The sequence below is a fragment of the Balaenoptera ricei genome, chromosome 20, assembly GCF_028023285.1.
Source record: "Balaenoptera ricei isolate mBalRic1 chromosome 20, mBalRic1.hap2, whole genome shotgun sequence".
Lineage (NCBI taxonomy): Eukaryota > Metazoa > Chordata > Mammalia > Artiodactyla > Balaenopteridae > Balaenoptera > Balaenoptera ricei.
In genome coordinates this window covers 51,170,661-51,181,506 of record NC_082658.1, presented here as the reverse complement: position 1 = coordinate 51,181,506, position 10,846 = coordinate 51,170,661, and the positions used below count along the sequence as shown (strand labels likewise).

Below are 10,846 nucleotides of genomic sequence, written 5' to 3'. Positions count from 1 at the left end.
TGATATTGGATTGAATGTGGGGACTGAGGGAGAGGGAGGTGTCAAGGATAACTCTTGGGTTTTGACTTAGATGGTGGTATAATTTACTGAGATATAAGGCTGGCAAAGAAACAAATATTTTAGGGGAAAATCAGAGATTTGATGAGCTAAGTTTGCATTACCTATGAAGCATTTGGTAGGATGTCTTTTGAATTTTCAAAACTTTTTGCCAGAAATGTGTCTATTTTAATGTCTATTTCTGAAGAATGAGTGCTTCAATTTATCAAGTGCTGTTCTTTTTCCTTTATTATTTCTGATTTTATCTTTATTTCTTCCTCTATTTTTATTTTCTTTTTCTATCCTTGTTGAATACGTAGCTTATTAATTTTCATTCTTTTTACTTATTTATTTATTTATTTGGGCGTGCTGTGCAGCTTGTGGGATCTTAGTTCCCCAACCAGGATCGAACCCGGGCCCTCGGCAGTGAGAGCTTGGAGTCCTAACCACTGGACTGTCAGGGAATTCCCAAGATAACCATTTAAAAAAGTTTGGTATGTAATCGTCCACATCTTTTTTGATGTATTTATATAGAAATTTACATATGCAACAAATGGTTTTGCTGCACTCAGACAGAACCATACTCTATATCTTGTTCTGCAATTGGCTTAAAAAATTAACAATGTATCTTGAATATATCAGCATGTATTTTTATTCTTTAAACTCAGCTTTCATTGTGATACAGGTCTAAATATGGTTGTCTTTTCACTTATTTCTACCTGGTATTTCATGAACCCTTTAAATCTGAGGGTTGAATTTAAGTCTTAAATCCAAATTTTCCATCAACTTAGTAAATTTTCTTCTATTATATATTTGATTATTGCTCCTCCTCAGTCAGTTCTGTTATCACCTTCTGGACTCATATTTGATTATTAGTTTTCTGGATCCATTCTCCATATCTCATACCTTTACCTCTCAATAGTTTCTATCTATTATATTTTCCCTCTGAGTTCTCATAAAATTTTTTGAGCTGGTTTAACTTTTGGCATATCTCATCTGCAGCTCACTTATACTGCTGTATTAATTTGTCAATGGTGTTTTTCCTAAGAAAGTTTTCTTCAGATTATTTTTCCATTAAAGAAAAAACTGTTGCAATGTCCTCGTCAATTTCACTATGAAAACAAATTAGTTTTAAACATTTTTTTCCTATTTCTTTCATATCTGTTTTAAAAATTGCCATTTGCTCTGACCACTCCAATCACTCCTCTTCTTTTGTTATCTATTGACTTTCTCCATCTGTTGAGAACTTCGTGGAGGCGAAGCGTCTGCCACCTAATAGGAATTGAATGAGTTGTCAGAGACTGTTTAAATCTTCTAGGCCCAGTCTAAGGAATAATCGGTAACTATTCTTTGATGGTGCAGAGGTCCAATAGGTTGTGCGGGACTGGGAAGGAGCAAGAGGTGGAGGGAAGCGGCCTTGCAAGAGGAGGGAGTTCCACCACAGTTCTGAACACGGGGCTCATGAACAAACAGGTAAAGTACCAGTATTCAGATCCAGTTACATTTTAAAGATGAAAAAAAAAAAAAAAAATCAACTTGAGATCCAGGAAAGTCAAGTAATTTTTCCCAGAATCCACAGTGATACAGAAATTCCCAAATCGACTCATAACACCTCCTGACTTATTTCCACACAACCCCTTCCCTCAGCAAGAGCCATCTATACTGTATTTAAAAAAAAAAAAAAAGTCACAAAGTTTGGGACGTAGATTGCCATAAAGGAAAAGACTTTTGAGTCTCTGGTAATTATCGATTGTGTCACCCTGGGCAATTTGCTACGGTTCTCTGGGATTCAGTTTCCTCATCTTAAAAAAAGGAAAAAAAAAAAGAAAAAAAGGGGGCATAATACTAACTACCCTACAAGATCTTGAAGGTCGCAGAGTAAAAGCCTGGGGCACTAGTCCGGGCCTGTGGCGAGAGACCCTGGCCTAAGATGACTGGAAAGGGCCGGACGGTGAAGGCCCCCGTCAACCCGAGCCCCAGGCTGGTACCGGTGTCCTCGAAGGCCACCACGGCAGCAAGAGCAGCCACCGCAGCGAACGCCCGCCTTGCCTGGCCTGGCTCGGCCGGGTCAGACCTCACCTCACCTCCCAGGCGCCGCGCCTCCAACTCCCGCCTCAGCGCACCTTCCCGGCCACACCTCTGCGCACGCGCGGCGCCCGGCTGCCCCCGCCCAGGCTCGCGGCCCTCCTCTTCCCGACCGAACGTGCTTTCGGCGCTTTTCCTCCCAGTGCGGCCACCGTCGTTTGGGGAGGGGAGCGGGAGGGGGCGGGGAAAAGGGTGGGAGGTGGGTGAGCGCGCGCGCCGCCCGTCCGTCGTGGTTTCCTGGCTGCGCGCGGCGCTGGCGGAGTAGCTGCAGCTGTAGCAGCAGCCGCGAAGATGGCGGAGGGGTTGGAGCGTGTCCGGATCTCCGCGTCGGAGCTGCGAGGGATCCTGGCCACTTTGGCTCCGCAGGCCGGGAGCAGAGGTGAGTCGCGCCGCCCAGCTCCTGGGCCGGGCCTGCCCGCCCCGCCTCCCTCTCCTCCTCTGCCTCCTCCCCGCTCAGTTCGCGGCGCTCCGGAGCCCCCGCCCCTTCCCCCAACACTGGGGGCGGGGGCCGAGGGCGGTCCCTCCCCGTTCTACCAGCCAGAGAGCCGGTGTGGGGTCGGGCTCTGCCAGCTCCGGCCCCTTTGGGCGAGCCCAGCCCAAGTTCCTGCCTCCGCCCCCTTTCTCACGGCGAAGGTGACTGTTCCCCGTTGCCCTAGCCCTCTCACAGGATTCCCAGCCGTCAGGGGACGCGGAAAGGAGTGGGCTCCGGGGTCTGGTGGAGGCCCCCGGGGTGTATGGTTCCCCGAGGAGTCATCCGCAGGCCTGCCCCGTCGTTTCTTTAGCGTTGGAAGGGGCTGGGAACATCGAGGAGAAAGGTTCAACAGCTTGGGACTTCCTTGCTGAACTTTTCCCCCCCAAGGCAGGCTTCTGAAAGCTGCGCCACCGGAGGGATCCAGGACCTCAGAGAGCTTACTCTACTCTGGTTTGGCTTTGGCATGTGTGGGAGCAGTTTTTATCAGGGAGAGTGTTCAACTTGCAAGTTAAAGTCTCCAGCCACACCAGGAAAGCACCAAGGAAGATTCTAGTGTCTCATCTTTCTTTGGTTAGGCAGTGGAGTCGTGTAGAATGGTAGTTATACTCCTGCAGGCTTGTGGCCGAAGTCTGTGAAATTGGTTTTCATGGGTCATGTGCATTGGATTATTCAGGTTGTTTTCTCCCTCCTCTCTGGAAAGTGGTAGTGGCTCTTCCCACCCCACCCCCCAACTTACACAGGCTGCTGAGGATGAGCTCTTCTGGAGTTAACTGCTTTACCTTTGTTCGTAGGGGATGAAGCAGTCTTTTAGACTTCAGAAAATACTGAAGCAGTATCTTAAACTTCAGGGTTTTGTGCTTTTGTTTTTTTTCCAATTTCGTTACACCCATGGGTGTAAATGCTGGAGCATGTGATCCCTGTTATGAGCTTGTTTGCATTTGTGTTTATAGAACAGTAGTAGGATTTTCTATAACATTCCATTTTGAGTATACTCTGTAATGTCACTAATTCCTGTTTCTTCCCCACTGAACAGTTTAGTGGCTATTTACAGTAGACTCTCCCCTTAACAGATAAATGTAACAGATAAAAAAATTGATGCTTGCTTATCTGTCATTCTGTAAGTTCCTGGTGCCTGGAGAGTGGTTTCTAAAGCCCTGTTCTCTTATTCTTGAGTGCCCCAGTCGTTGGTATTTTGAGAGCATGTCGCAATACTTCCATCATCCTCCAGGGAAAGCTCCTTTATGGAACTTTTTCCTTATATAACGTCATCATAGTAGCAGTTAGTCTCAGTATTCTAATGATGACTGTCTGAGCAGTATTTCCTTGGAAGGACCCTGCTGGCTGCTGTTAGAGAGTTGGTGAGCATGAGTGGAGTTGAAGAATGTGAAAGGAACTGCTTCCTGTTTGCTTCAACAGGAGGTATGTGATTGGGTAGTTGAAATCCTAAAGAAGAGGATTGTCCTGGCCAAGTTCAGTGACTGGAGTTGCAAATTTTTTCTCCAGAGATGTCCAGAACTGTGGATTGTTATGCATACTCCTCTTTTTCTCTGCCCTCCCCCCCACCCCCGACCCATTAGTATGTTAAAAGGACTCAGCCACACTGGAAAAATGTTAGAGGCAGAAGAAGAGACCAAGATAGAGCTGAGGGGTCTATAGCAGAGAACAGTCCAATGCAGAACTGGTTAAAGATCTTTTATTCTATCAATGATTAGGTAGTTTGGGGTCTTGTGGATCCGAATATGGTTTGGGTAACAAGAGAATGTAGGTTTTATTCCTTGTTTCCCCAACTCAGGTGTAGGTAGCTCCAACACAGTTAAGTTCTTAGTTTTGCCAGTTGCTGAACAAATATTGTAAACCTAGTAGAATTTCTGTTTCTGCAGAAATTTCCTTCCTTGTCTACCAGTATTAACATTTCAATGTGTAATTCTTGCTTGACTTTTTTTTTTTTTAATGTTTATTTTTTGGCTGCGTCGGGTCTTAGTTGTGGCATGTGGGGTCTTTTGTTGCGGCGTGTGGGCTCTTCGTTGCAGTGTGCGTGGGCTTCTCTCTAGTTGTGGCACGCAGGGTCATTAGTTGTGGCGTGCGGGCCTAGTTGCCCCACAGCACGTGGAATCTTAGTTCCCTGACCAGGGATCGAACCCGTGTCCCCTGCACTGGCAGGTGGATACCTAACCACAGGACCACCAGGGAAGTCCCTCTTGCTTGACTTTTTTTTTTTTTTTAAAGTTTTATTGGGATACAATTGTGTGTATCTTTTTTAAAAAAATTCTTTCTTTATTTATTTATTTATGGCTGTGTTGGGTCTTTGTTTCTGTGTGAGGGCTTTCTCTAGTTGTGGCAAGCGGGGGCCACTCTTCATTGCCGATGCGCGGGCCTCTCACTATCGCGGCCTCTCTTGTTGCGGAGCACAGGCTCCAGACGTGCAGGCTCAGTAATTGTAGCTCACGGGCCCAGCTGCTCTGTGGCATGTGGGTTCTTCCCAGACCAGGGCTCGAACCCGTGTCCCCTGCATTGGCAGGCAGATTCTCAACCACTGCGCCACCAGGGAAGCCCCCTTTTGCTTGACTTTTAATGACATTCCTTTTCCTTTCCTTCCCCTTTATTCTTCTACCTCTTCCTCCCCAACACTCTCTCCAACATCACAGAAAACATGAAGGAGCCCAGGCAGCGCAAAGATAACAGGCGCCCAGATCTGGAAATCTATAAGCCTGGTCTTTCCCGACTAAGGAACAGACCTAAAATCAAGGAACCCTCTGGGAGTCACGAATTTAAGGATGAAATTGTTAATGACAGAGATTCTTCTGCTGTTGGAAGTGGTACACAGCTCGTTAAAGATGTCTGCAAAGACAGCCCACAGCAAAATGGTCCTGTAGACCCAGAAAATACTCGGGCACAGGAGTCTTTTCCTAGGACTGTTGGGCAAGAGGATCGAAGTTTAAGAATTATCAAGAGAACAAAGAAACCTGACATGCAGATCTATCAGCCTGGAAGGCGTTTGCAGACTGTTACCAAAGAATCAACCAGCAGGGTGGATGAGGAAGAAATCCTCAACCAGGTAGAACAACTGAGAGTAGAGGAAGATGCGTGTAGGGGAAATGTGAAAGAGGAGGTTGTGAACAAGCCAGACAAAGAGGAGGCAGAAAAGAGCCTAAGTGGTGACAGAATAAGGGCTGCAAAGGGGGAAAAAGGAAAGAGGGTTGAAAAAGGGGAGGGCGTGAAGAAGGTGAGTGATGACCCAGCTCAGGGGAAGCCAGGTTCTGCGAAGCGCTACTCCCGCTCAGACAAACGAAGGAACCGCTACCGCACTTGCAGTACCAGCTCAGCGGGTAGCAACAACAGTGCCGAGGGGACTGGCCTCACTGATAATGGAAGTCGCCGCCGCCGCCAGGATCGGACCAAGGAGAGGCCACGACTGAAGAAACAAGTATCTATGTCCTCAACTGACTCCTTGGATGAGGACAGAATTGATGAGTCTGATGGGCCACGGAGGAGCTCAGAAAGGAAGAAACATTTAGAAAGAAGCTGGTCTGGCTGTGGGGAGGGAGAGCAGAAAAGCAATGGTAAAGAAAATCGAGGCACTCTTCGCGTTACTTTCGATGCAGAAACCATGAACAAAGATTCCCCCATGGTGAGGTCAGCCAGGGAGGATTCTGATAGGTTAAAGTCAGACAAAGTCTCGAGCAGTGGGGGCAAAGGCTCTGAGAAGCAGGAGTCCAAAAACCTGAGACAAGAACTTCGGGGTCGTGGCCGTGGCATTCTGATTCTGCCTGCCCATACCACCCTGTCTGTCAATTCAGCCGGTTCTCCAGAGTCTACGCCTTTGGGACCTCGGCTTTTATTTGGATCTGGTAGTAAGGGATCTCGGAGTTGGGGCCGAGGAGGCACCACTCGACGATTGTGGGACCCAAACAATCCTGATCAGAAACCTGCTCTAAAGAGCCAGACACCGCAGCTACATTTCTTGGACACTGATGATGAAGTCAGCCCTACCTCTTGGGGTGACTCACGCCAGGCCCAAGCATCTTACTATAAGTTTCAAAACTCAGACAACCCTTATTATTACCCCCGGACACCAGGCCCCGCCTCCCAGTATCCTTACACAGGCTATAGCCCTCTGCAGTACCCGGTGGGCCCTACAAATGGTGTGTACCCAGCGCCTTACTACCCAGGCTACCCAACTCCATCAGGACAGTATGTCTGTAGCCCCCTCCCTGCCAGCACCATGAGTCCTGAGGAGATGGAGCAACACATGAGGAGCATGCAGCAACAGGAACTTCATCGGCTTCTCCGGGTGGCTGACAACCAAGAACTGCAGCTCAGCAACCTGCTCTCCAGGGACCGCATCAGTCCTGAGGGCCTGGAGAAGATGGCTCAGCTCAGGTACGGTGGGTTCCATCCTGGCTAGAGGGGAATGGGGATAAGCTGGAGGTGTGCAGGCCCCCATGGCTGAGGAAGATAGAAACGTTTTAGGTAAGCTGCTGGGTGTTATCTCCCTTTCACATTGAGTTTTGTAAGGGAAGGGGAGTTGGAAAAAGAACGGAACAGAAAATTTTGTTTCTAGTCCTAGAAATGATTAATGTTTCCCACTTTTTCTTTAAGAAGAAAAAAGTCTTTAAGAGAACATGGAATCTGGATATGGAAAAGGAAAGACTTTCTAAAGTGCCAAGAAATGAACAACATGTAACTTGTGGTGAAGATTTTACTTTGGCTGTTAAATTTAGGTGGAGGCATATGGGGAAGAACTACTTTCCTAGACATAACTGTCTTTAGAATGACATTCTGCTGTGCAGAATGGAAACTAGAGTGAGTACTATACCTGGTGGCATTTTGGATTTCCTGCCAAGGAAGGTGTTTGATTTGTAGGAACCTCAGATCTTGGGTCTAGCCTTTCCTGTGGTGTATTTGGAGCTAGAAGTTGCATGTATTTTATTCCAGAGCTGAACTGCTGCAGCTATATGAGCGCTGTATTCTGTTAGATATTGAGTTCTCTGATAATCAGAATGTGGATCAGATCCTGTGGAAGAATGCTTTCTATCAGGTGATTGAGAAGTTCAGGCAGCTTCTCAAGGATCCGAATGTTGAGAACCCAGAACAGATTCGGAACAGACTTTTGGAGCTCTTGGATGAGGTAAACCATCATCTTTATGTTCTCAGGATAAAGACTTCAACATCCTTTAGTCGTGATGGGTTTTTTACCACCCAAAATACTATGTTCTATAACAGAACATTGACAACAAACTGTATGCTCTTTTCTTGGGTTTAGGCCTACCCTGTGTCTGTTACTTCCTTTACACCATAACTTACAATTGGAGTTAGTTTTGAGTTTGGAAGCTTTCTGAATGTCTTAGCTGGAGTGTGTGTGTGTGTGTGTGTGTGTGTGTGTGTGTGTGTGTTTTCATATCTTTAAAACCACGGAAAGGCTTATGCTATCAGTTTGTCTTGTGCTTAGTTGGTGGCCACTAAATACTGTATATGCCTCCTTTTACATCAGATGGCTGAGCATTAGCAAAACTGTGAAAGGGTCACTTGCCCCAGTTTCTGGGTAGATTAGATCAGAACAGGCTGATTCGGCTGATCCTTATTTTTTCTCTTTATAGGGTAGTGACTTCTTTGATAGTTTGCTTCAGAAGCTGCAGGTTACTTACAAGTTCAAACTGGAGGACTACATGGACGGTCTTGCAATTCGCAGCAAGCCATTACGAAAGACAGTAAGCCAGCTTCTTTATCTTAAATTTATTCACTCACTTAGTAAGCATTTATCTGGTGTTAGTTATGTGCTAGGCACTGTGCTAGGTGTTGAGTATACAAGAATGAAAGATACAGCCCTGTGGGGGAACAGACCAATTAAACAACTGTAACGTAATGTCATGAGTACTACGGCAGTGGCATATATAGAGTGTTGAAGGGGCATGGAAGGAATTGAATCTGCTTTAGACTGGTGGGGGTCAAGGAAGGTTTCTTAGAGACTGTCAAGTTGAGTTTGAAACATGACTAGGAGTGGAAGGGGCAGTTTCGATACAGGGCACAGTGAGAGACTCATACCTTGTTGGGAAGGCGTAAGAAGTCAGCATGCTGTTGTCTGTAATGTGGATTGGGCTGTTGGAGGAGGTAAAGCTGATGAAGTAGGAAGGGATGGATCATAATCTCTTACATGCCATGCTGAAGAGTTTGGATTTTTTCCTGAAAGCAGTGAGGAGCTATTGATCGATTTTCAACAAATGGATAGCATAGATTTGTTCTTGGAACCAGTCACTCTGGCAAATGGATGAGTTTGGGCAAGAGTGGAAGTAGGAGGGTCAGGTGTGGGCCTGAACTGAGGTAGAGGTAGTGGAGGTGGAGAAGAGGAGACAGATTGGAAAGATATAAGGGAGTAGAATTGAATTGCTGGCTGGTTAGGTGTGAATGATGAGATTGGAGGCATGAGGAGACCAGATCATCTCCCATTTTGTGCCCTAGGAGAGAGGCTGAGAAGGAAGAGATTAGTTTAGTTTTGGATCAGCTTAGGTGGAGGAGCTTGAAAATGAACAAGTGAATGTTATGGTCTGTCTGGAGCTCAGGAGAAAGAGCTGGGCTGGTGATAGAGATTCAGAAGTCATCAATGTGTAGGTGATAGTTGAAGCAGAAGTTGGGAAGCTAGGAAAGCTAGCCAGAGAGCAGGGGGTCAGATTTTTAAGGTGGTGGTGGGTAAAAGTGTCAAGTGCTGTAAAATCCTCAAATGTTAAGATTACTAAAAACTGTCCATTGGATTGGATGATCTTATCACGAATTATGTTAGTTGGAGAGGATGGAAACCAGATTGTAGTGAGTGAGAAGTGGGGCAGCAGATATAATGAGAGGGTAACTTAGACTGTTCTTTTAAGAAGGCTGTGAAGGCAAGAAGGGAAGATAGTAGTCAAAAGACATAGTGTCAAGAGAAGTTTGTTTCTAAGCTTGGAGAGACTTTAGCGTAATTATATGTTGAGAGGAAAGGGCCAGGGGAGAGGAAGAGGTTGATCCATTAGAGAAAGGAGTGTGATTTATGGAGCAGAGGCTTCCTCTTGCCTTTCTGCTCCTTCTGATGAATTGCCATACACAGGTTCTATTACTAGTCAGCAAGTATCTGTTGAGTCCCTCCTCCACGCCAGGTGCCACTCTAGGCACACCTAATTCAGTGTGGAACGAGAAAGCCATGTTCCCAGCTCTCAGAGTTTAGAGTTTGATTAGGGATGAGTACAGGTGTTGCATTGGTAATTGCAGATGCGTTGTCTTCCGCAGAGGATGTTGGGGGGTATGGTGTGAAGGGGCTTGGAGGATCATAGAGGCCTGAGGATGTCACAGTTAAGCTGAGGCTGAAGACCGGAGACCTTGGCCAGGTGAAAGGTGTATTCTCGGCAATAGGAACGGTACATGTGAAGGTCCTGCAGTGGGAGAAGCACCATGTGATAGGGGAACTGAGAAAAGCCTAGTCTGAGGCACAGAGAGTGAGAGGGGAAGTTGTGCTGGAGACGTGAGCAGAGGCTGGACCATCTAGTACTTTATTCTGAGGATAGTGGAGAGCCTTTGGCCGAATTTGTTTTTTTTTCTTCCCCCCCATTGAGGTAGCAAAGTGGCTGTAGAGTGGAAACATAGCGGTTTCCTTGGTGCTTTACCGGTTAAATACCAAGGATTCTTGGTGTTCATTCATAGAGAGAATGTGTGGAGTAGTCAGAACTCTGAAGGTGTATGACATGTAGTGATGTATAACTTTGCTGAGGCATACTTTTGAGTTATGTGTTAGGAGGCTGATGTGCAGTAGCTACTCACTTAGCTGGTAAATGAGCCTTCCTGTGGGGTCAGTATCTATTCAGTGACATGGTAATTTCTTGTCTGTGGGTGGAGTGGTATTATATCTTATGAAGTGATGTCCCTTAGGAAGGTTTTTTTGGTTGGGTACGTGTCTTGGGATTGTTAAGGGTTTACTCTTTTGTTTTCTCATTGAGTGACAGATGCCAAGCGCATCAGTGAGGAAACATATGTAGTATTACTCAGTCCTGGCATATTGTAGGTGTTTGCTAAAGGGTAACATTGTTTTAGGGAATTATTATTGTCTTGCAAAGGGGATGCAATGCAGTTAACACAATACAGTGGTATTAACAGTTTGAGGAGCGAAAGATGATGGCAGGAAAAGAACAGAGTAAACAATTATTTTAATATTTGTGTATCACTTTTTTCTTTTTGGCCGCACTGCGTGGCTTGTGGGATCTTAGTTCCCCAACCAGGGATCAAACCCAGGCC

The 10,846-nt window shown here is 46.2% G+C and overlaps 1 protein-coding gene across 3 annotated transcripts in view; it reads left to right on the top strand.

The window, feature by feature from the left end:
- Positions 1 to 2,306: 2,306 nt before the first annotated feature.
- The window catches only part of SMG6 (SMG6 nonsense mediated mRNA decay factor), a 236,513-nt gene continuing 227,973 nt past the window's right edge, over positions 2,307 to 10,846 (top strand). Inside the window, exons 1-4 of one of the 3 annotated variants that reach the window (XM_059909059.1) lie at positions 2,307 to 2,500; positions 5,239 to 6,973; positions 7,529 to 7,721; positions 8,191 to 8,301. In XM_059909059.1, coding sequence (XP_059765042.1) covers positions 2,413 to 2,500; positions 5,239 to 6,973; positions 7,529 to 7,721; positions 8,191 to 8,301 — 2,127 coding nt within the window. In that variant the 5' untranslated portion in view covers positions 2,307 to 2,412. Of the gene's footprint in view, positions 2,501 to 2,673; positions 2,755 to 3,853; positions 4,013 to 5,238; positions 6,974 to 7,528; positions 7,722 to 8,190; positions 8,302 to 10,846 lie in introns of those variants that run through there. The other 2 variants (XM_059909061.1, XM_059909060.1) reach the window with 2 other exon arrangements.